A 23,656-nucleotide genomic window follows, 5' to 3' on the forward strand; every position below is an offset into this window, starting at 1 on the left:
GGGGAGACCCCATCCTGACTCCCATGTAGGCTTAGGTTAGCCTGGCTAAGTCTCCCAACTTGGACCTGGCTGTCTACCTCATCTTCTGAAGTCCCTTCTGACTCATCTTGATCAGTATGGTGAGGGGGGTCTTCTGCAGAGGGCAGACCCTTACTTGTACCTAAGGTACCATCTTGGGAGGCTCTCTGAGTATCATACTCTTCTAAGAGTTCCACTAGATAAATGAGGGTAGGGTTTGAACCCTGTTTTAACTTTCTGGAGGTACACAATTGTCTCATCTCCTGAAAAGTTAGGGTATCATATCTGGAGGGTATCTTTCTAGGATATCCCTCCCCTGAGAGAGCATCACCTTGATCTCCTCTCAGAGACATGATCTAGTGAGGGTGTGGTGTGTGCACCTACCTACACTAGTTGTATCTACTAAAACCTCTCTAGTAGTTGTAGTCAGTGTGTGCTAGGCCCTTCAACCTACAACAACTAAGTTCAGTAGAACTTAAGTATGTATAAGCTATGTTATATGTACCTTACAAATATCCTTGTGATCTTTCAATTTGATATCTCAAGATTGCAATGGTATCACAACAGCAAGCTCAGATCCCAACCGCTGCTCACCAAAGTGAGAAGTTGGCCTGATACATGATGTCACTAGTTCTAGTGTACACCTTGTATCAGTCCAAACAACCCTTATGGTGATTGGTTGTAAAGTCAACCTTATAGACCAGCTATCCTAGTGGTAGCATGGACAAGAGCAGTCTTAGGCTAAACTCTGTATGGCATGTGAAGCAGCTGTTATACCATTTGCAATCCCTTGAATACCAAATGAAAGGACACCACAACAGATATATATAAAAATAGAATGTATTTATTCTAGTCAAAATACCCTCAGCACTCTTTATGAGATTCGAGGTAAGTACAACACAGTCTTATTTAAGCATACATAAGTCACACAGGTAAGTAATACAGTTAGGCCCTAGGGGCCACGCAAACCATATACTAAGTAAGTGCTATAAGAACCACTGTCACAAATACAGGTTAGGCCTAGGCCTAGGGAATCGCTGGGGCTACACTATACTACCAATTGCTAGGAAGTGGGAGGCCCACGGGATTCAGGTGCAGAGTGGAAACACTCACGCGTAATGCGTTAAAGTCAATAGAAATAGTAGTGTTTCGAAATAAAGAGTTTTAGGACACTTCGGAAGGAGCTAGGATTTAGAGACTTGGAAACTAGACCCTAGGATAGTCAATACCCTTGTGAGCACCTGAGTACTCGAGTTACCTAGCCCACGGGCTGCGGGTGCATAGGTGTGAACTTGCGTCGGGTTTCGTCGTCGACTCCTATGGATGCCTGAAGGAAAGATGCTGACAGGCAGTCAGTGAAGAGTGTCCGGTGGATTCCAAGGTTGGAATCAAGAAGAAGGATACCTGCAAGCAGAGGGGACAGAGTCTAGGTCACCAGCCAGGAGCCGGGTAGGAACCAGGAAGTAACCAGGCGATGTTGTGAAGAGGCAGGTGAAGAGGTGAAGCTTGTCGCAGCAGCCACGGGTACCAGGGGGCGTCGAGGATGACCAGAACCAGGAGCCGAGCTGCCCCACAAAGGCTCTTGCTGTCGGCGGCGTCGATGTCGAATTCGGACCCAACAAGCCTTGGCAAGCGCAACCCACGCAGGATGAAGGATTCGCTTCTGTTGCAGACCAGGAAGGCCTGAGGTGCTTCTCTTTCACAGGGAAGCAAGGGCCAGTCTGGAGGAGCCAAACTAGTGGTGGAAAGTTAAGGGTTTGTCGTTGCAGAGGCTACTAGCCAACGGGCAAGTAACCGGACAGACGCGTCGAGCAGGAAAATACAGAAGGGCCCCACGCAGAACTCGTGGAGTGTGGAGGGCTGATCTTCGATGCAGATGGTGCTCAGGGTTGGGGCGTCTCAATCCCCAGAGCACAACTTCGAGGATGCCTCAGAAGCTGCGCTGGAAGCTAGTAGACAATTTTCCCAGCTAGCCGGTCCCACGTCTCTCGTCGCCTCCACGGATCTCAGCTTCGCTGTGGATGTGGATCAGGGTCGGAGAAGTCTGGAAGTCAAGGCGCTGGTCGGGCTCTGCAGTTGGTTCCTCGTAGAACTTGGGCAAAGCAAACGGCAAGTCGCTTGATGGTGCCTGTTTCCAAAGGGTGGCCACTCCTTGGCCACAAGGGAGATTCTACAGTCTTCTTCCGTAGTCGAATGTCGAAGGTCCAGAGTTTCTGTTCAAGTTGCAGTTTTTCAGGATAATCTAAAATCCTAGGGACCCAGCTCCCACTCTTATACTAATCTGGGGGGCTGGTTTACCTGCTAGGTCCCTCCTAAGGGTGGGACCAGGCAGGGGGTGGTAATACCCCCTTCCCTTTTTCCAGTTTCGCGCCAGGACTGGGGCTGGAGTGCCCCAGCACCGGTTTGAACCGGACTATGCATGGGACACCTTGTGTGCCACAGGCAGTGTCTCGTTTCATTCATCCCTCCCTGCCCCACTACACTAAGTCCTGTCTAGGGTGGTGCTAGCACCTTCCAAGGCAGGAAACCTATTGTCCAAGCCTCCCTCGCTGGAAGGACTCCCAGCAGCAGGAGGTCAGACTTGTGTCTGTGGCAGCAGCTTCCATTTTGTGATGCTGGGGCTCTGCTTAACTTTAACCGGGTAGTAGGATTTTAACATGTCTTCTCCCTCTAGAAGGGGGGAATACTATCCTCACCACCAGAAATGGTGTGGGGGTAGTATTCCACAGTGTTAGACACCTTACACAACATGTTTCGATAAAGCCCAACCATAATTACCATAACCGCGAGGATTATAAGGCACTTTAAGAGTATATGGTAGGCAATATCATAGAACAGCTATAAGGATATGGTTCCGAAAGCTGCAGACAGGCTCAGCTCATGCTAGAGCACATCTCACATGTTACCAAGCACTCTGCCTTCAGGATTGTTAAGGCCTGCCATAGGAGTGACTGATAGGTTACCCATGTGTCTATATATAAGGTAGGCATAGGAATACTATGCCTAAGCAAGGGGTGATTATACAACCTTGCCCCAGCTGAGTGATAAGCCAGTTGTGTCACAATGGAAGGCCAGCCTGGGGTGGCATAATACATGCTGCAGCCCCTGGTAGGCCTAGGGTACACCTAGGCCCTGGGTACCTAAGGAACACTGTACAGGAACCTATAAGGTGATCCTTACCAATTGGGTTATGTACCTAAAGTACATAGTATGAATTTAGAGAGAGAACAGCTGGGCTGTGGGTCTGATTAGCAGGCCCACAGCCACATCTAAGTCGAAAACCAGTGAAGCAAAAGCAAAAAGTGGGGTGACCATAGAAAGCGGACTCTACTCTCCTACACCCTTGCTCTGTACACCGGTTCCTCTTTGCACCCCCCTGCCCCCCGCTCGCTGCCGCGACTTCCTTTACTTCTGTGCCCCCACTGGCTGGTTTGCTCTGTGCCCCCTTTTCTGCTCTGTACCCCTTTTGCCTTGTTTCCTACCCACGACCGCTCCGCTTCCCTGCTCCCGTTCCCTGCCACTGCTTCCCCTACAGCCCGCCCCTCCGCACCCATTCGCTGCCCCTGCCACCTGCCTCCTGCCTCCCAGCTGCTCCTCCCTCCCCACCTCCCCATATATGGCGGCCGCTGCGCGATGAGGAGAGCGACCCTTTACCTTGCCTGGTAGGTTGCTCCCCCCGCGTGGCAGCTCCGCCTGCACTCCCGCTGTCACCTGCTGCCACAGCTGAAGTCGAGGCCCTCCACCACCTGCAGGCTACCACCTGCACCTCATCCCTGGTGGCCAGCGGTGGCCTTAGCTTTGCATCTGCTCTTTGTTGTGCGTGTACTCTGTCTGCCCGTCTCTCCCCTGTACTCCGCTGCCCTCCGTCTGTTCACCCATTCCTCTCTTGTGCCTGTACTCTGTCTGCCCGTCTCTCCTGTACTCCGCTGCCCTCGCTCTGTATACCCGTTCCTCTTTGCCCCCCGCTCGCCGCCGCGACCTCCTTTACTTCTGTGCCCCCACTGCCTGGTTTGCTCTGTGCCCCCTTTTCTGCTCTGTACCCCTTTTGCCTTGTTTCCTACCCGTGACCGCTCCGCTTCCCTGCTCCTGTTCCCCGCCGCTGCTTCCCCTGCGGCCACGCCCCCTCCGCCCCCATTCGCTGCCCCTGCCACCCGCCTCCCAGCTGCTCCTCCCTCCCTGCCTCCCCATATATGGCGGCCGCTGGGCAGCCGCGAAGCTGGCGCACCAAAGGTGCACCTAAGGCAAGCCCGTCTGCGCCTGTCCACGACTGGACCGTGCCCAGCACCACAACCCCTGGCACCCGCCATGAAGACCCGCTTCGCTATGACGCCAGCACCCTCGTCGCTCTCACCCCAGGAAGGACCCAAACCTGCTGCTAGGCCACCCCGAAGCGCACCCACGGTCCCTTCGCCTGCCGGAACTGCAGCTTCTCCTGCCTCAAAGCCACCGAGATCACCGCCATGACAGAACCCAACCAGCTCAGATGCATCCTGATCAACACTCGCTCCGCACGCAAACACGCCGTTGAGCTCTGGGATCTACTCGACATCGCAGCCCCGGACGTCGCCTTCCTGACCGAGACCTGGATGAACGAAGCCTCCTCTCCGGAGATCGCCATCGCCATCCCCGACGGGTACAAGATCACCGGCAGAGACCATACCAACAGAGCCGGAGGAGGAATCGCCATCGTCCACAAGAACACCATCAGGGTCTCTCCAAACACCAACGACACTCTCAGCACCGCCGAACACATGCACTTCCAGATCCACACGGACCCCAAGACCACCCTAAGAGGCACCCTCGTCTACAGACCGCCCAGACCCTGACCACAATTCTGCGACTCCATCGCCGGCCTCATCAGCACGCACGCGCTGACCTCCACCGACTACATCCTCCTCGGAGACATGAACTATCATCTGGAGAACAACAACAACAACTCCTCCACCCTGATCGACAACCTCGCCAACCTCGGACTAAAATAGCTCGTCACGACGCCAACCCACATCGCCGGTCACACGCTTGATGCCATCTTCTCCTCAAGCCCCCACGTCACCTTCAGCCATGCCTCCTAACTCACCTGGACAGACCACCATTGCATCCACTTCACCTTCCGCAAACCCCTCACACACCACCACACCCTACAGATCCCCGACTCTGCTGGGGCAAAGTCACTGAAGAACAACTACAGACAAACCTCGCACTCAACCCACCGACCAACCCCACCAACCCCGACGATGGTGCATGCACCCTCAGACGCTGGATGGTCGACTGCGCCAAGACCTTAGCCCCGCTGAAAAAGCCAACCAACAGAGACACCAGCAAGAGAGGCAGCTGGTTCACCCCGGATCAAAGCGCACCTGATGTAAATTGGAGAACAAATGGCACAGCGACAAGACGCCGGACAGCCGGGCTGCCCACAAAGACCATCCGCAACCACCACCACCTCATCAGGACTGCCAAAAGGACCTCCTTCAAAGACCGCCTTGACAACAACGCACACAACAGCAAGGAGCTCTTCAACATCGTGAAGGAACTCTCCAACCCCAGCTCCGGCGCCAATGACATCCCACCATCGCAAGCCCTATGCGACTCCCTCACCACCTTCTTCCACCACAAGATCACCGACATCCATGACAGCTTCAACCCCCGGACGACCCCTACAGGCCTCGACACGCCGGACCTACCGCACCCCATCGACCACGACTCCCTGACAACCTGGGCCAACGTGAGCATCGAGGACACAATCAAGACCATGGGCACTATCCACTCCGGCTCCCCGTCTGACCCTCTCCCACACCACATCTTCAACAAAGCCGGCAGCTCCATCGAACCCCACCTGCGCAGCATCATCAACCTCTCCTTCGAGACCGCTACCTTCCCTGAGAGCTGGAAGCACGCCGAGATCAACGCCCTACTGAAGAAATCCAAGGCAGACCCAAGCGGCCTCAAGAACTTCCGGCCCATCTCCCTGCTTCCCTTCCCAGCAAAGTTCATCGAGAAGATAGTTAACACCCAGCTCACCCGTCTCCTCGAAGACAAAAGCATCCTGGACCCATCCCAATCAGGATTCCGCAGCAACCACAGCACCGAGACCCCCCTCATCGCCGCCACAGACGACATCAGGATCCTGCTAGACAACGGCGAGACGGTGGCCCTCATCCTCCTGGACCTCTCCGCCGCCTTCGACACCGTCTGCCACCGCACTCTACGCACGCGCCTTCACGACGCAGGGATCCGAGACAAGGCCTTGGACTGGACCACCTCCTTCCTCTCCGGCAGAACTCAAAGAGTCCGCATTCCCCCGTTCCGGTCCGAAGCCTCCATGATCATCTGTGGCGTCCCACAGGTATCCTCCCTCAGCCCGATGCTGTTCAACGTCTACATGGCACCACTCGCACACATCGCCCGACAGCACGACCTCAACATAATCTCCTGCGCCGACGACAAGCAGCTGATCCTCTCCCTCACCAAGGACCCCCCCCACCACCAAATCCAACCTCCACCAGGGAATGAAGGCCGTCGCTGACTGGATGAAGGAAAGCCGACTTAAACTGAACTCAGACAAGACGGAGATCCTCATCCTCGGGCCCAACCCCTCAGCATGGGATGACTCCTGGTGGCCCGCATCACTGGGGACACCCCCTGGCTCCTACCAACCACGCACGCAACCTGGGAGTCATCCTTGACTCGAAACTCACCATGACCAAACAAGTCAACGCAGTCTCCTCTACCTGCTTCAACACCCTCCGTATGCTCTGCAAGATCTACAGATGGATCCCGACAGACACGAGGAAATCAGTCACCCAGGCCCTAGTCAGCAGCCGACTCGACTACGGAAACACCCTTTACGCCGGAGCCCCGTCCAAGCTCATCAACAGACTGCAAAGAATCCAGAACGCCTCTGCACTCCTGATCCTCGACGTCCCACGCCGCGACCACATCACCCCCCACCTGAGGAACCTGCACTGGCTCCCCGTCGACAGAAGAATCTCCTTCAAGCTCCTGATCCACGCACACATGGCACTCCACAAAACCGGCCCAGCCTATCTCAACAGTCGACTCTCCTTCTACGTACCCAACAGGAAACTCCGCTCCGCTGACCACGCCCTGGCCACCGTCCCGCGCATCCGTAGAACCACCTCTGGAGGCAGGTCCTTCTCCCACCGCGCCGCCAAGACCTGGAACACCCTCCCCCTCAACCTACGACAAACCGAAGACCTGCTGACTTTCAGGAGACGACTCAAGACCTAGTTTTTCGACCAGTAGCAGCAGCACCCCCCCCCACACCCCCAGCGCCTTGAAACCCTCACGGGTAAGTAGTGCGCTTTACAAATTAACTGATTGATTGATTGATTGATTGATTGATTGACATGCCGACACCCAGCTGATACTCTCCGTTACCAAGGACCCCGCCACTGCCAAAACCAACTTCCACGAAGGAATGAAGGCCGTCGCCGAATGGATGAAGAACAGCTGACTGAAACTGAACTCGGACAAGACAGAGGGCCTCATCCTCGGCTCCACCCCCTCCGCCTGGGACGACTCCTGGTGGCTGGCCTCGCTGGGAGCTGCGCCGACCCCCACCGACCACGCACGGAACCTGGGGTTCATCCGGGACTCATCACTGTCAATGACCCAGCAAGTCAATGCCGTCTCCTCCTCCTGCTTCCACACCCTCCACATGCTTCGCAAGATCTACAGATGGCTCCCCACCAGAACCAGAAGGACGGTCATCCAGGCTCATCACCAGCAGACTGGACTACGGCAACACCCTCTACGCGGGAACCACGGCCAAACTCCAGAAAAGACTCCAACGCATACAGAACACCTTGCCCTCGACATCCCTGCCACAGCCACATCACTGCCCACCTGAGAGACCTGCACTGGCTCCCCGTCAACAAGAGGATCACCTTCAAGCTCCTCACTCACGCTCACAAAGCACTCCACGACACCGGACCAATATACCTCAACAAACAACTCACCTTCTACACTCCCAACCTCCAGCTTCGCTCCGCTGACCTCGCCCTCGCCACCGTCCCACTCATCCACCAAACGACCATCGGCGGCAGATTTTTCTCCCACCTCGCCGCCAAGACTTGGAACACCCTCCCCATCCACCTGCGACAGACCCAGGACCTGCTGACCTTCAGGAGACTTCTCAAGACCTGGTTGCTCGAACAGTAGCAGTTTCCCCCCCCCCCAGCGCCTTGAGACCCTCACGGGTGAGTAGTGCGCTCTACAAATGCTTGATTGATTGATTGATTGATTGATTGATTGAACATTGGTTTGCACCAATATCGAGCTTGTGGAAGCACTCTGCAGTTGAAATAAAAAAAAAAACTTCTTATTAGTCTTCATAACATTTTGTTATTATTAATATTATTTGATCAATCCTACTGTTTCTAGCTAATCAAGCACGCTTTTACGGTGCTGATAATTCAATGTTGTCTTTGTTTCCGTTAAGTTCTTCGTCAAAGTGTGTAAGGTGCATGTTATGATTTCAGTGTCAAATCTAATATGTATGTTGTGTAAGGAATAATAAATATTCATGCTGTTACAGACCTAAAAAGAAAGAAATTTCACTTTTATTAACATGTCAGGAATTTAGCAAAGCAGCATTTCAGGCAAAGCACCCTCAGTCAATAACAAAGGAAGCAGATAGCCTTTGGTCAGTTAAATTGCATATTTTGATAGATACTGAATACTGCTTACCTCTGTTGCATGGATCAAATCTGCTAACTGAATCTTGGTTGTCCTCCTCCTCTCTTCTATGACCACCACAATTGTACAGTAGCTCTGAAAAAACTGCTGAATCGCCTGTACTTAAAGTTACAATTGATTTCAATACTGAAAGGGATAGGACACACTGCTCATTGTTTATTAAATGCAAACTGAATTTCATATAAATCCACTGAATTCTCATGTTGCTTGAAAATGGCAGCAAACATTTTGAAAGCTATTGAGTATATGTCTCCTCAATGTTCAGAGCATTCGTGCTATGCAATTCATTTACTTTATTGCTACAGCCAACACTTGCTTTCAGAACCCAACCTTTGGAGTCTGTTTGTGTTCCTTTGAAGTTTGGATGGGGAAGCTGAATACACAGTAGTGTTTTAAGGATGAAGCTGTGCTATGGAAACACACTTTAATAGTTGAATTTCTGATTTTGAGTTTACCTTCATGGAATATGGAGCTACATTTTTGTGGCAATTTTATTATGATCCTATTTTTCTTGAGGAGAAAAAAAGGTTCTGCTATTACTTTATGAGAGTATTTCAATTGTTTTTACACAAATATTAAGTTTAAGGTAAAGAACTTGTTAGGGATGAGCTATGTGGTCTGTTAAATATTTGTTACATTACAGTTTTAAGAAAAGACAACATTACATTTCTATCAAAACCAGAGAGTGTGCACTCACGAAAAACAGAAAGTAGTTGCCTTTGTCACAGACTGATGTCAAATGCCTGAACACATTGATTACCTAGAAAATATTTATTTTCCATTTCCAGGAATGTCAGCTTGCCACTAGAACATAGAGGGGCAGATTTACAAGCCCCTTGCGACATAATTACGACACTGTTGGTTCACTTCTGTGACACAGCGGCGTTGTAAACAATGCGCCACTATGCAACATATTTACAACGTGACTCATCTAGTGAGATGCGTCACGTTGTAAAGCCCTGTGCTACGTTATACCTGCATCAGGTATAATGTATGCAGGGTGGGCATTCCGACGTAGGAAAGCCTCATAAAAGTTTACAAGATTTCACTCAGTCACTTTTACGACGCCACTGCGTCAAAACCTTACGCCTGCTTGAAGCAGGCGTAAGGAGTGACGCAGCATGTTAGGAATAGGCATTCCTAACCATTGCTGGAGTTGCGTCGTCCTTGCGACATGACTCCAGCAATGCACTGCCTTTACGTCAGAAGATGTATCACGCTTCTTTGCATCCTTGCGCCACAGTGGCATCCATGGTGGCTCAAAGCTATTTTTCCGTGACACAAAATAACTGGCGCAGCTCTGATAATATGCAGAGATGCACCAGTTATTGTAAATGTGCCACAGAGAGTCTAAGACATGAGGTATTCTGGAAGTTTATATTTTTAATCCCGAGTGATAGATGACTCATTATTGCGATAAGGTACGGAAATAAATACATTTTGTCTTTAGATAGCCACTACGAACAGTAGATGTCAGTGCCCAGCGGACAAAGGCAGAGTGGAGATATCCAGCTTTTCTCTTTTCTCTTGTGTTCCATTTTCCTTTCCCTGGGTCTATTTCTAACCAAGAAATTATTATGGGATGTGGTTGGCTGTGGATGTGGAAATGTTTAATGCTCCCGTTGGATCCAAAATGCAGTTTAGTATATTCTGACATGATGTCTATTGCGAGTACGCTGCAGGGATGTCGGAGGGCACCACATTTGTTCCCCTTAATTTTTCAAAATGTAATAACTGAATGAATACAGAAAAATGCAAATCTAAAAGACCATCATTTACCTAATTGAGATTGGGCTGATGGGGGCATGTTCTGGAGCTGTGCAATTTAGGCTCCACCCTTACACATCACAGAAATGCAATTATATAGTTATATTTGACATTATATTCACTGTGTGCTTTAACTTCATTAACCTGTGTGGAGCATTTCAACGTACTAATGAAATGTATTTACTGTAGAGGCTAAAGATTTATACATGTGTGCATTAATGTTCAGTTTAAACATGTTTACATGAATTCTTTAAACACATTTTTACACTTATATTTCAAGTTATACTTGGGATGCAGCGGAATTATTTTCCTCTCCTCTCACCTTATTTACTTCGGCCTCCGCACTGGACCCATAAGAAAACTGTATTTTCTACTGATCAAAAATGTATTGGGTACCCACAGAGGCATTGGTCCTCTGATGAATATTTTTCTGTCGTAGTGAGGGGTGAGTCTTCAGGATGTCCAAACCACAGTTAGCCACCTAATGAGGATCATTAATTAGAAGCCAACTCACATGTCTGAAATGAGGATCAAATAAACTCTCAGAACCCTAGTGCAAAAATTAAGTACTGCAACTGGAAGGCAAGCCCTCCTGAAGAAGTTTAGTCTGACAAAACTGATAAAAACCAATAGCTTTGCTGTTGCCACACACAATAAAAGCAACAGAACTTGATATTCTGAAAACAATCTATGGCTATATCTATCATGAATTTAGATTCAAGCTAATAACACCGTTCAAAGAAAGACCATCAGGACACAATAACAGACTTTAACAATTTACAAAATGTAGATATTGTATTAATGATCCAAAATCAAATCATACACGCAACATTCTAGGTAGATCAGTTAGAACACTAAAAGTGCATAGTATTAAACTATACATTAATCAAAGGTATTCAAAGAAGATAGTTCAAGCATTACAGATTCCCACTACCAATGAAGGCTGGAGGATGGTTTAAAAGGAGGAAAAACCTCATACAGGTAAGAGACAAAAGGTCACATTAATGTCCTCTGGGGAAATGTCAAAATCATGAAAGTTCAAATTTGGTATCTCACCACATCAGTCCAATAGAGTTCTGTAAGCAAGTTCATTATGAAAGAAAAATCAAAGCATTGAGTTGAGGTTCTTGGCAAGGAAAGAATTCCAAATCGAACAGCAATTACAGCAACAGTTGCAAAAGCATCCCAAATCGCTGAGCAAAAAAAGCAAAGAGTTAGAGAGCTTTTTTAATCCCCCTCCTTTGGGAAGTTCTTCCTTGTAGTATAGATGATGCAGTTGTGACATCGGCAATCGAACAATAATAGTCTGTCCACTGTGCTGTCATCTTCAGTTTGTTAGGTAACATTCGCTGTTCTAGCCTTTTTTCCCAAGCTATTCATGAGAACCCACAGTCTTTGCCATCCTCACAGGTTGGTTACTAAAGGAAAAATGTATTTGTAGCTCCTTCATGGGTGCAGTCCAAGGATCAGTTCCCACCAATTCCCACACGCAAAGAATAAGGCTTCATTCATAGCCAAAAGCAACATCTGAAAGAGACATGTTGAAGTTCATATTACTGGGCCATGAAATAATGGGGAATTCAATGTATTAAAATCATCTTCTTTTAGTAAATCAACTCATTTATAACTATTCAAACATAATAAAGTAAATCAAACATTTCATATTAAGAAATAATAATAGTTTTGCCAGTAATTATTATATTAAAAATTGAACAATCCTAAATTTCAAAAGTAGCAACATGTAAACTAATTTTAAAAATCCTTAAAACAAAAGCATTTTCCTTAATATATGTTTTTTAGGGTGTTAAGTAGTTATACTGAAAGTTTGAAGTTTGCAATCTTTATCAACATTAATTGGCACCAACATAGAGTCTGTGGAAAACCTTCTTCAATTGAAATCAATAGAAATACTAAACGTCTCATCAGTCTTCATAACATCTTGTTATTATTTTTATTTGATTAAGCCTACTGTTTCCAGCTAATCAAGCATGTTTTACAGTGCTAATAATTCAATGTTTTCTCTGTTTCTGTAAAGTTTCTCATCAATGTGTGTAAGGTGCATGTTATGATTTTAGTGTCAAATCTAACAGAAAAAGTCTCCAATCACTAGCTAGGGTACAGGATAATACTGACACCTCATCAGAACATTCTTAGACCTGAGAAGACTATACCTGAAGACGAAGACCTTGCTTGAAAAAAGAAACTTCAAGGACTTCTGACTGCTACTGGCACCCAGGGACTAGAGCTGCCCCCAAAGGGCCTGTGCATGGGATACAAAAAGCAGAATGACTACTGCTAACCATAGAGGACTGAATCCAGCAGGAAACCTGGGTGGAGGTAGCGCTAGTATTTAAAAGCCTGCCCGAGAACATGATGCCCACAGCAATGATCAATACGTATCTTGCAATGCTGGAGAAAAGTGTCATATAGTCATTTGTTCACTTCCTGGGACCAGGACAAGGTGATGAGGCTTGCCCGGGGAGAGTGCATGTAAGACAACCAAGAAAATCAGGTTTAGTCCTGCTTAGAGCTGCCTCACTGAAAACAGTTTCTGCTGGACATCATACAAAAGGTAGCCTTGAAACACTAGTGGATTTTGAGAACCAAAAATGTAATTAAGTCAGGAGATAACATTTTAGAGGGGGGCTAAATGCTCTCAGCAGCAAACTGACCTAGGCATCTTTGACATGCAGCCTAGTCCTGCTCAGAGCTTTTGATACCAAGCCCACCATCTTCAGTGGGAACTTAGCCCAGACATATCTACCTTTAAGGTGTGCTCACTAGCTTCAACCTAGGACCTTACTCTGCTGAAGGATATTGACTTTCCAAATGTGGACTGAGTCAGAAGGTCAACACTTTGAAGAGAATAATCTACTTAGTGTGCTCGATGACCTCTGCATCACAGTCAGCCTGTAGGCGAGCCTGTGACCCAATCAACAGAGAAGTGATATTTTTCAATGGACCTTCACTTTTCCTAAGCACTGTTTGCCACCTTTAAAAGTTCATGTATCTGGTCCCACTGACGTATTTTTGTTAATTATATATTTTCTTTGTTCCTAAACTGTTTTGGAAATGTATTATTTTCTTCACTATAATAATGTTGGCACTGTTTGAACTTAATAAACATTTCTCTGTGTAATTGTCTGCTGCTAGCACCTTATTTACCAGCGGTTGAGCAGTGTTTCTCTGTGACTCTTGATGAGACCTAAGCAGTGTGTATTCATTAACTTAGTAAGGTTCCTCCTTCCCGAATTAAAAGCCCACTGACATGTCCGATTGTCTGCTTGAGATAGTTCACCACCAACATATGTGCAATCACTGGTCTATAAGATAAAATATTGGTAAATGAGCTAAACCACATACATTTAAAAATGGCATGTAAAAAACAAATAGATCCTGGTGTCTATGACTACAGTAAGCATAGCAGAAATTAGGAGGCATTGAAGAGAATCTGGGTAGGGACATAGAAGACAGGGAATGGGACACATTTCTAGTGTACACTCATAAAATATCCAGGAACATTAGTTTTAAATATACCTAATTACTTTTTTGCATCAAACATACCTAACTCCAACGGAAACTAAATAAAATAGAAACTTTGGCATGCCCACACACAATATTGCTTAGTTCATGCAGATATTTTCCATAAGGTCTGGGATTGCCCCTACATTGCAGGTTATTGAGGAAACACCAATGTGCAGCTTGAGGGCATGCTGGACAGAAAATAATTAAATACCCCTGAGGTGTGTCTCCTGAGATTATTTCAGCAGCCTAACAAAAGGGCAGGCCGTTAATATCTGGACTTTGTCTGTGTGTTAGCCAAGAGAGCAATTGCAATAACATGGAGAGTGGGGGGTGGGCGCTAGGCAGGCTAACAAAGACAAGAAATGACTCAGCTAGAAGGAATCGTGCTCGAAGAGAAGAGATGGTTATGTCTATTGGCTGGTCAGTTGGATGAGGTTCTAAGCTCGTTTGAGACCTTCTCAGTCCAATAAAGTGAAAGGATACATGTGTAAATGGGTGAAATGAACTCGTTTATTTATGACAACTTTTGAAGCCCTGAGACATTTCGATGACTATTGCGATCCGATACCTATGAAAATGGAAAGCTTGTCATAATGTAAAATGCTGAGCAACTGGCCCACTAAAATTCTTATATATAATTTTTTTAGTGTCCTCACATCACCACCAATAAGCACTAACAGATTTTTTAATGCCCCTCATGCTCAAAATCGGGCTCCTCTTCAATCAAGTTTACTGGGCTACATTGAGTGATCACAGACTTCCCAGGCTTTCCGATTCGAGAGGGTGTAATCAATGGATGAAATAACACATCATCTCTTCAACACTCCTTCTTCATTCCTGTTATTCCACTTCCTATCTATTTTTGGAAGAACACCACAGATCTCTTCCAGGCTTGCCAGGTAGGGGCAGAGGCTTGGGTCCAAAAGCTTACATATTTCCCTTCTTGCAATCATAGTTAAATAAAAGATCTGATTTTGGTGCTTTACATGGTAAAAGAAACCTCCACAGTCCTACTGCACTATACCAAAAATGATTAGAGCGGTGCTTACCTCCATGGTGGTTTCCAAAGAGTGAGCGATGATCTTACTCATAGCTATCCAAAATCTTCCAGTTTTGGGCATGTAGAAAACATCTGCACATCATCGGCCTCACTGCTACCACCGCTTAAATTTTGAGTCTCCACTTCCCCTTATTTTTGCCAATTTGTTTGGGGTCCAGTAGATTTTATGATAGGTAAAGAAGTGAATTTTCCTTAGTGCATCAGGTTTAACCATCAAGTAAGGTGTAGATAAAGATACTTACTTTATAGCCCAGCATCTGGCAAGTATCCGTCCCATGCAGAATATGGCACTTTCATCTTATCGTCCGCTGCCATCAGTAGATGCTTGTACCAAAGTGCTGCTTCCTTTTTTATGACCCAGTGATCCTGGAGTTCTATTTCCATTTGCCCTGATTTGGAACCAGACCAACCCTGACTCTTGAGCCACACATTAACTTGGTCTATTTTAAAGCTGATAATGACTCCCTCTGTCTTGTAATTCTAATAATTCGAAGTTAGCCTCTGCCTATCATCCATCAACTGCCCCCATATGATAATACCACTCTCCTTCAAGTGCTTCGCAAGACTGTCAAGCAGGCACTCCGGAGTTCCAGGAGAATCCCATATGGGGGACAACCTGCTGCAATAGGCAATACGCAGAAGTGACAGGACCTCATACCAAGTTCTTGCTACTGCCTGTAGACATTTCAGTTTAACCTTTTTGAAACATTTTGGTGCCCAAATATTTATAGAAGAAGCCTTCCTTGGGCAAGCCTGAAAACATTGCCCTGAACATTACCAGTTACAAGGTCTAATCTGGTTGTAGTAGAAGCATTCGGAAATGCCCAGCAGTAATCAGGATAGCCTTTTTATCAAAATGTAATGGAATATTATTGAACAAGAAGGTAAGCTTGGGTAAAATTGACATTTTCACTCGGTTAATCCACCCATATATACAGAGTGGGAGATTCTGCCATCTTTTTAGCAACTGTCCTATCTCACAGTCCAACTTTTCAAGATTTACTGCTGCAGTTTTCCCTATATATTGGGTTATTTCTATCTCCAATAATCTAATTTCAGCAATTCATATTATTTCCCCGCAACTATTATTCCAGGTCATTATTTCTGTTTTTTCTTCATTAATCTTATATCCATTGAACCTACCAAAGTTCCTTGCTTCTGTTATGAGATATGGTAAAGCAAAACCTACATCTGAGGTATAACCCATTAAATCATTGGCATATAAAGAGATTTTCCTGGAGTATACACTTATTTCAAAGGGTTTTATTCCTTCATTTAATCTTGAACTTTAGGCGAAAGGTTTGATGTAAATTTCATAACAAAATCTACAGCGTTGCTATAATTTCTAATTTCAATATGAAATACAATACATTTAATCCATTTAAAACCAATCTGTGGATCATTTATCCTATCTAACATTAAAAAAGAAACTAAATGATCCAATTCCTATTTACCATAATAATAAAACAAGCTTCCATTACTATCTTTTCCACTCCCAATATAAAGTCTGTTGATACAATTCAAGAACCCATCAAAATGATTACTTTTTTTGATCTCCTAGTTCATCTTCTTACTCATACAAACAAGAGGGTCTTAGTATTCCCGTACTCATAATCATTATTCAGTCAATGACACAGTAGTTTGTTTGTCCTTTTACATTATTAACTGTTCATAACGTATCAGAAATGTCATCACCTTACAGTTCAAATAGGGATCTGTTGGATCCAGGCTTTGATTATTGCAGCTCTACAGGACCGGATCCCTCTAACATTAAACGCCTTTTTCAATAGCCACACCCAAGTTGTTTTTAAACAAGGACATAAGCAGATAAGATGAATGAAATCTTGCTTCGCTGCACCACATAGATTGCATATCGTGGGACCATTGTACCTCCATATAGGCTGATCCTCTAAACTTGGTAAAAGCCCAAACCTGGTGGCCATGAGTTTATATATTCTGCCGGTCGTATTTTGGTATAAGACATCAGGACCATCCAGGCATGAGACCGCTTTGCAAATGAATTTTTATCCTCTAGTAGTGTATGTAATTTTGCCATTTTGTTTACCACCCTACGGAAAACAGGGAAGGAGGGAGACTGTGCCCAGAGATCTTTTGTCTTTATTTCTTTCAGGGCCATTTTCAAAAATGTTCCATAACTTGAATGCTGATCTTCTTCCTGGGCCCGCCACAAGGTATCGAGTAAGTCATTCGCTCGATTTAACCAGATTTTATACCAGCTTTTAATGATTGCATTGCTTCTCCCAATCTCTTGTTGAGTAAGACCAAATTCCAGTCTCACCTGAGCTGGGGACGCATTCTGAGGTAAATAAAAAACTTTCCTATATGCTTTCGCTTGTAGCTTGTCCAACAGTTTTGCATATGTACCATTTGGAACGATGCTTGCATACGCCACTGTCGGCATCAATTTGGCACCTAATACAGCGAGCAGCGGCTTCAGGGATGGACCCCTTCACTTTTTTGAGAAGGGCACAAATGCATAGATTAGGCCATTTCCCTTTGTTTCAAGATAGTGTTTATGTGTTTGGAAATTTAAATCTATGTACAGCCCTAGATATTTGTAGTTATTAACTACCGCTATTGGTATTTCTCCCATCCTGACCGGGAATTGACATCCTGACCGCTTAGCAATAGTCATGGTCTTTGTTTTTTAATGTTAATTTCCTAAGCATTATCTCTTACAAACGTTGATAGCTAATTTAACGATCTTGGTAAGCCAACTCTTGTTAGACTGAGTAATACTATGTAATCGGCATAGGAAAGATGTGTTATCAGTAATGGGCCCAAACGTGGTGGAGGAGAATTTGCCTCGTTTAATCTTTTTGAGAGATCCGCCATAAAGAGATTGAATAAATGAGGTGCTAGTACACATCCTTGCCTTAGCCCTATATCAGTGTAGTTTGCCCTTGATAATCTCGTGCCATCTGCTGTTTTTATTTGGATCCAAGTTCCGGTGTACAATTGTATTATGGCACGCAATATTGATTTCAGGAGGCCCAGATTCTTTAATTTGCTCCACAGCAGTCCTCGCTCCATGCTGTTGAACGCTGCTTTGAAATCAATAAAACAAAGCTGTAACTTTATATGCACACGTTTGTACCTTTCTGCTATCATGGCCAATGCAAGTATATTTTTTGTTGTTCCAAATCCTTTACAAAATCCTTTTTGGTTCAAAGGGATCAATTTGTTTTTAGTAGGGCATTCCACCAGGTCCTCCAAGATTAATGATGCGTAGTATTTGGCTTCCACATCCATTAGGTCTATAAGCCTATAGTTTGCAGGATCCGATCTATCTGCACCCTTAAACATCGAGTTGATTATTGACCCTTTCCAACTCATATGCAAGCTATTCGATATTTCTACCTCAGTATATAGCCCTGACAACAGGATCGCCCATTAGTCAGGGTCACTTGAGAAAATGGTCTGAGGTATCCCATTTGGCCGTGGGGCCCCATCCCTTCAACCTGATTTTATTGTTTTCCCTCCCAACTATATAACTAGGCATTCCCAGTGCCTATTTGAGCTAACCTCCTTGGGAGTGTCAGTAACATTCCCCCTATTACATTCATTTATCTGGACTTCCCCCTTCTTAACCTATGCTATAAAATTGTTCACATCTTCTGGGTCTAAAAAATGATGCATCTTATTTTGTCACACCTTCAGAATAGCAGGAAACCTTAGTTGTATACTTGCTCACAGCCTCTTCAAGTTCTCCATTCTATTTCCCAATTCCCACTGTCTATCTGCTGTCTTCTTGAAGGTATCTGACCTAATCCTAAAGGTTGCTCTCAACACCCAATTTTTCCTTCAAAGCTAAACCTAGAGTTTTCTCCTTCACAATGTAGGATAAAAGATTCACCAGAATCTTTCACATGTTTTTCCACCCAGGATGCACTTTGAAGGGGTCCCCATGCTCTTGCTGAATTTCTACTTCAGGAATAACCAAGGTGACTTCTTGTGGGAAGATGCTTTTCAGTACAAAGGATCAAAAATCCATCCCCTCCATGCCTTCAGCCACCCTTAGAATTCTGATGTTATTCCTTCTAGCATTATTTTCCATCTTTTCAAGTTTTTCGGACAATACCTTCTCTCTCTACTTCAAACGTACCATCCCATGGGTGTTCTCTTGGACCATTGTCTGGAGGTCTTGCATCCCACATTCCATATCCTGCGTGTGCTGGGCTAAGCTCTCTATCTTCACCTCTAGGCTGGAGCAGGTTAGCAGTATTTCTTTTTGGTTTGCCTCAGAGATTGAAAAGCGGTCTTTGAACTCCTGCGCTAGTTGGCTAAACATTTCCTGGACTGCATCCCACCCTTTAGAGCCACCGCCTCCTGTGTCTGTACCCCAGGGGTAGGAGTCCTGCCTAGGCCACTGCTCTTTTCACTCATGGTATCTCCTACAGCTAGGTTTAGCTCTGCCACTATCAAACACGATAACCTATTTTGTGTGAGTACAGCTTAGTGTACTACGGGGATACCTAGATCCCCTGATTCCATTCTCATTGTTTTACTTGTTATACCCGCCACACCTCCCTCACCTTCCTCTGAGTCTCTCCTTAAATCAGACCTAACTTTAAAGTAAGATCTTAATGAAGGCGTGATTTTGTGAGGTTTTGTGGCTAGGTAACACTATTTCTCTTTTGGGAGGGATGAGGTTACCTCCTTTGTTAAGGATGTGCTGAGTTGAGGGTCTTTAACTAAGCGGGTATTATCTTAAGGTTTTATCTGCCTTAATGGTACCTTAACTGGTAATTGGGACGTCTTCTTACACTCTCCAAATCGTCCTCACCTGCTACCCACGAGGGGTTGTGAGATCCTAATGTGTATCTGTTGCCAGTCCCCTGCTACTCCTCAGCCTTATATATGTTTTTCTCTCCCATTTGTCTACGAACCCCAAATCTGTTTTGCTGGGACGGTTGGGCACGGGATTGAGAACTAGTTTCCAGAATGGACTTACCCTCACTCCACCGGCAACCTGTATCCATCAGGGTGTTGTAACCGGCATGGCTCTTGCTTCTTCCAGTCCCAGGATGCTTGTTTCCGGTCCAGGGAGGACATGGCCTGGCCGTTCGGATTGGACTGTTCCTATAGGGAGCAGGGTCAAGAAGGCTGACTTGCATATGGCTGGGTCCAAACTGGGGTGGCATGGTGAGTGAAAAAACGGTGGATTTAACTCAGATCTCTTGTCTAGGAGTGAGTGTTTGAAAAGTTTCAGCACTCTGTCCGTCATCTTGTTGTGATTGCTATGTTTGCTGTAAGTGGCCAAGGGTATGCCCAGACATGGGTCCCTTACTCGCTGTGCCATTGGATTCAAGCTAGTCTGACTGATATGGGGTGATAACCCAAAAATGGCCCCATAATGCTTGTTTCCGGTCCAGGGGGGCCTGGCCTAAGAGTTCGGACTGGACTGTTCCCCTGGGAAGCAGGGTCAAGACTGATTTGCATATGGCTGGGTCCAAACTGGGGTGGCATGGTGAACAAAAGAACAATGGATTTAACCAAGATCTTTTGACTGGGGCTGAGTGTTTAAAAAGTTACAGCACTCCGTCCATCATCTTGTGTTTGCTCTGTAAATATTGCATATTCATGTAAATATGGTTATGCATTCTTTCTCCACTTGTGTTCAAAATCTTGTGGTGTCAAAGATTTTGGTCACACCCAGTAGATTCCTATTATACGCCAGGCAGCAAGAAGTATCTACCTACCTACCTGCCATTCAGGACAGAAAAAGTTCCCCAAGTCTGTTCCCATGATCAGCGCACAAACAGAAATATGGATTGTTGTGCAGAAGGCTTCTGTTATGCACCAATCTGCAATCAAACATAAGCTGAGCAATCGTCTCAAATCACAAATATATGGGCAATACCAAAACTAAAGAACATATTAAGAAAAAAAAAAGTGTTGTGTTATTTGTTATATATATTCTTTCCTACACAGCCTAGCGGTAATTCACAATAACTAGAGAATCTGCCATAATAAGAGATGAGATACAGAGCTCACATACCTGGGAGCTAAGGCTAAGCTGTGTCCAGGCTTACGAGGCTCATGGCTTGTAACAGAATATGGCTGGGGTGAGGTCCTCTGTCATTGGAGACCCTTCTACCTGGTCTAAGCAATTCTCTTTACCCAAAGACACAGGTGGGTTCACCTTTTTGCATCGGTTCACACAGAAATAGGGTTATATGATGTGTGGGGTGAATGGGATTATGTGACACTTAATAAGAAGTAAACTTGATTACAGGAACTATTAGATTGGTCATAGAAATATATAAATAGTGGTTAGCTTCAATGCTATACATATGCAGCATACATGTAGGGGCAGATTTATGTTTCCTGGCACATCCCTGCAAATCAGCAGGGATGCGCCAGGAAAGATGCGTCATGCAAGTTTACCCTTGCGCCTCCACATATGCGCCGCATTTACAATGCAGCGCATCGTGGCGCAAGGATAAACAGATGCGTGACGCATCTGATGGCATAAGGGCGGCGCATTGCTGGAGTCGTGTTGCAAGCACGACGCAACTCCAGCAATGCTCAGGGGCTGCCCATACCTAACATGCTGCGTCATGCCTTACGCCTGCTACAAGCAGGCGCAGGGTTTTGACGCAGCAGCGTCAGAAAAGTGACTCAGTGAAATCTTGTAGATTTCACTGCGTCACTTTTCCGAGGCTTTTTCCAACGAAACGCCCACCCTGCATACATTAAACCTGACGCAGGTTTAATGTGGCGCAGGGCTTTACAACGTGACGCATCTCCCTAGATGCGTCACGTTGTAAATAAGGCGCAACATGGCGCATGGTTTACGCCGCCGCTGCGTCACAGAATTGACACAACGGCGGCGTAAATGTCTCGCAAGGGGCTTGTAAATCTGCCCCGTAGACTATAGTTGAGCTACTGTAGCTAGTAATATTAATCACTATCAACACATCAGTACAGTATAATAGGCATTGTGCTAAACAAAATTTATATGCCAGATTTCGGCCGGCATAGGTCAGATATGCCTGACTCAGTAGAAAATGACTATGTACATGCAAGAATTTGAACTGTATGTTTTACCCAATGTTGTTCACCTTAGGCAACTGTATTACATGCCTTAGTTGTCTTGTGAAATTGCACCTCTATCAGCCAAGCTGCCACCCACAGGGTCCTGTCTGTACTATGTAAACTCGCTAAATAGACTAAAGTGAAATATGTGTGAATTTCAACAAATATATGTGTTCATATACTTTTGCAGGTAAGCCTACACACAAATGTGCACAATCTGCTCCTAGCCCTAAATGTGTAATTGTGGAAATTCCACCATTATGGCAGAATTTCTGATTTCACTAATCATATTTGCCAAGGTGAAATTCTGTTAGTCCTGATTATGCGTAACAAGGTTAGGATATTGCACTTGCAATTGATTATTTTGTGCATCTAAGGGGAATTTAGAGAAAAGTTGAGACTCAGCCTAATATATCTATTAAAGAACAGCATCCGATATATGGCGAATTCAAACAGTGCACCGTATTAACAGAGTGTGACTTTAAATACTTTGGATGCCTTGAACTTCAGTTTTTCTTTTTTAATAGGCTTTTGTCTACCTAGAACGTTATCCTTTGTTTTAAGGACATTTTGAGGTATCAGAGTCTTTGACTGCCAGCTTGTATTTTAAGTATGAGGAGGACGACCACGCACCACATAAGCAGCAGCTTTATAAAAATGTTAACACTCTTCCAAATTAATGTTGATACAAGCCAACAGGTGTGCAGTAGTTTAAACTCCTAAAAATGGAATCTAAGCTGTTTTTGTTTTTTTCCCAGCCAGGTCTCTAGATAAACTCTATAACTTTGTAGACTGCTCTGGACTTCATCTAATTTTTGGACTCAATGCCCTTCGTCGCAACCCTGATAACTCATGGAATAGTTCCAGCATTCTTAGCCTCCTGAAATACAGTGCCAGCAAAAAATACAATATTTCCTGGGAACTAGGAAATGGTAAGTAAAGAAGTTTTCACATTTTCATATTTATTTTTCAATTTTTAATAGACAGAAATATAAGTAAACTGAAAATTCTGTGTGCTTGATGTTAACTATTTATTATATTTGAAAATCTGCAATGCTGTTATCGTAGAAGCAAGCCTAAGTAAATTCATTTAAATAGCAAAACTGCATAACTACATTTCAAAATGTACGTTTATGTACCTGTCTCATGGTTAATGGTGCAACTTGTATCTGATAGAGACTGTTAGTTGTAGATTATTAACCTTAAAATTTCCCGCTGCATCAGTCTGGATCCAGAGATTTTTTTATTCAGCAGTAACCCTGCATGTCATTAGGTGGCGTCGGCTGTCTCCACGTCCGTCTTCATGGGTGCCCGGATGACATTGTGGGACCTTTATAGACGCCACCCATGCGCTGACGTCAGTTCTTTCTTTCTCCACACCAGTCTAGTGCAGATCCAGAGAAAGCTACCGTTCAAGGGGAAGGTTTCGAGAACGGTTGTGGAACCCACACTCAAAGTCATCAGGGAGATCTTCAGGTAAGTCTGGGAAGACAAGAAGAAGTC

General features: G+C 45.4%; 1 protein-coding gene across 2 annotated transcripts in view; it reads left to right on the forward strand.

Moving 5' to 3' along the window:
* The window catches only part of HPSE2 (heparanase 2 (inactive)), a 1,995,135-nt gene that overhangs the window by 1,240,061 nt on the left and 731,418 nt on the right, over window positions 1-23,656 (forward strand). For both annotated transcript variants that reach the window (XM_085615005.1, XM_085615004.1), the window contains exon 4: window positions 22,912-23,085. In XM_085615005.1, the coding sequence (XP_085471131.1) occupies window positions 22,912-23,085 (174 nt within the window). The remainder of the gene's footprint in view (window positions 1-22,911; window positions 23,086-23,656) is intronic.

The sequence above is a fragment of the Triturus cristatus genome, chromosome 1_2 (assembly GCF_964204655.1).
Source record: "Triturus cristatus chromosome 1_2, aTriCri1.1, whole genome shotgun sequence".
Taxonomy (NCBI): Eukaryota; Metazoa; Chordata; class Amphibia; order Caudata; family Salamandridae; genus Triturus; species Triturus cristatus.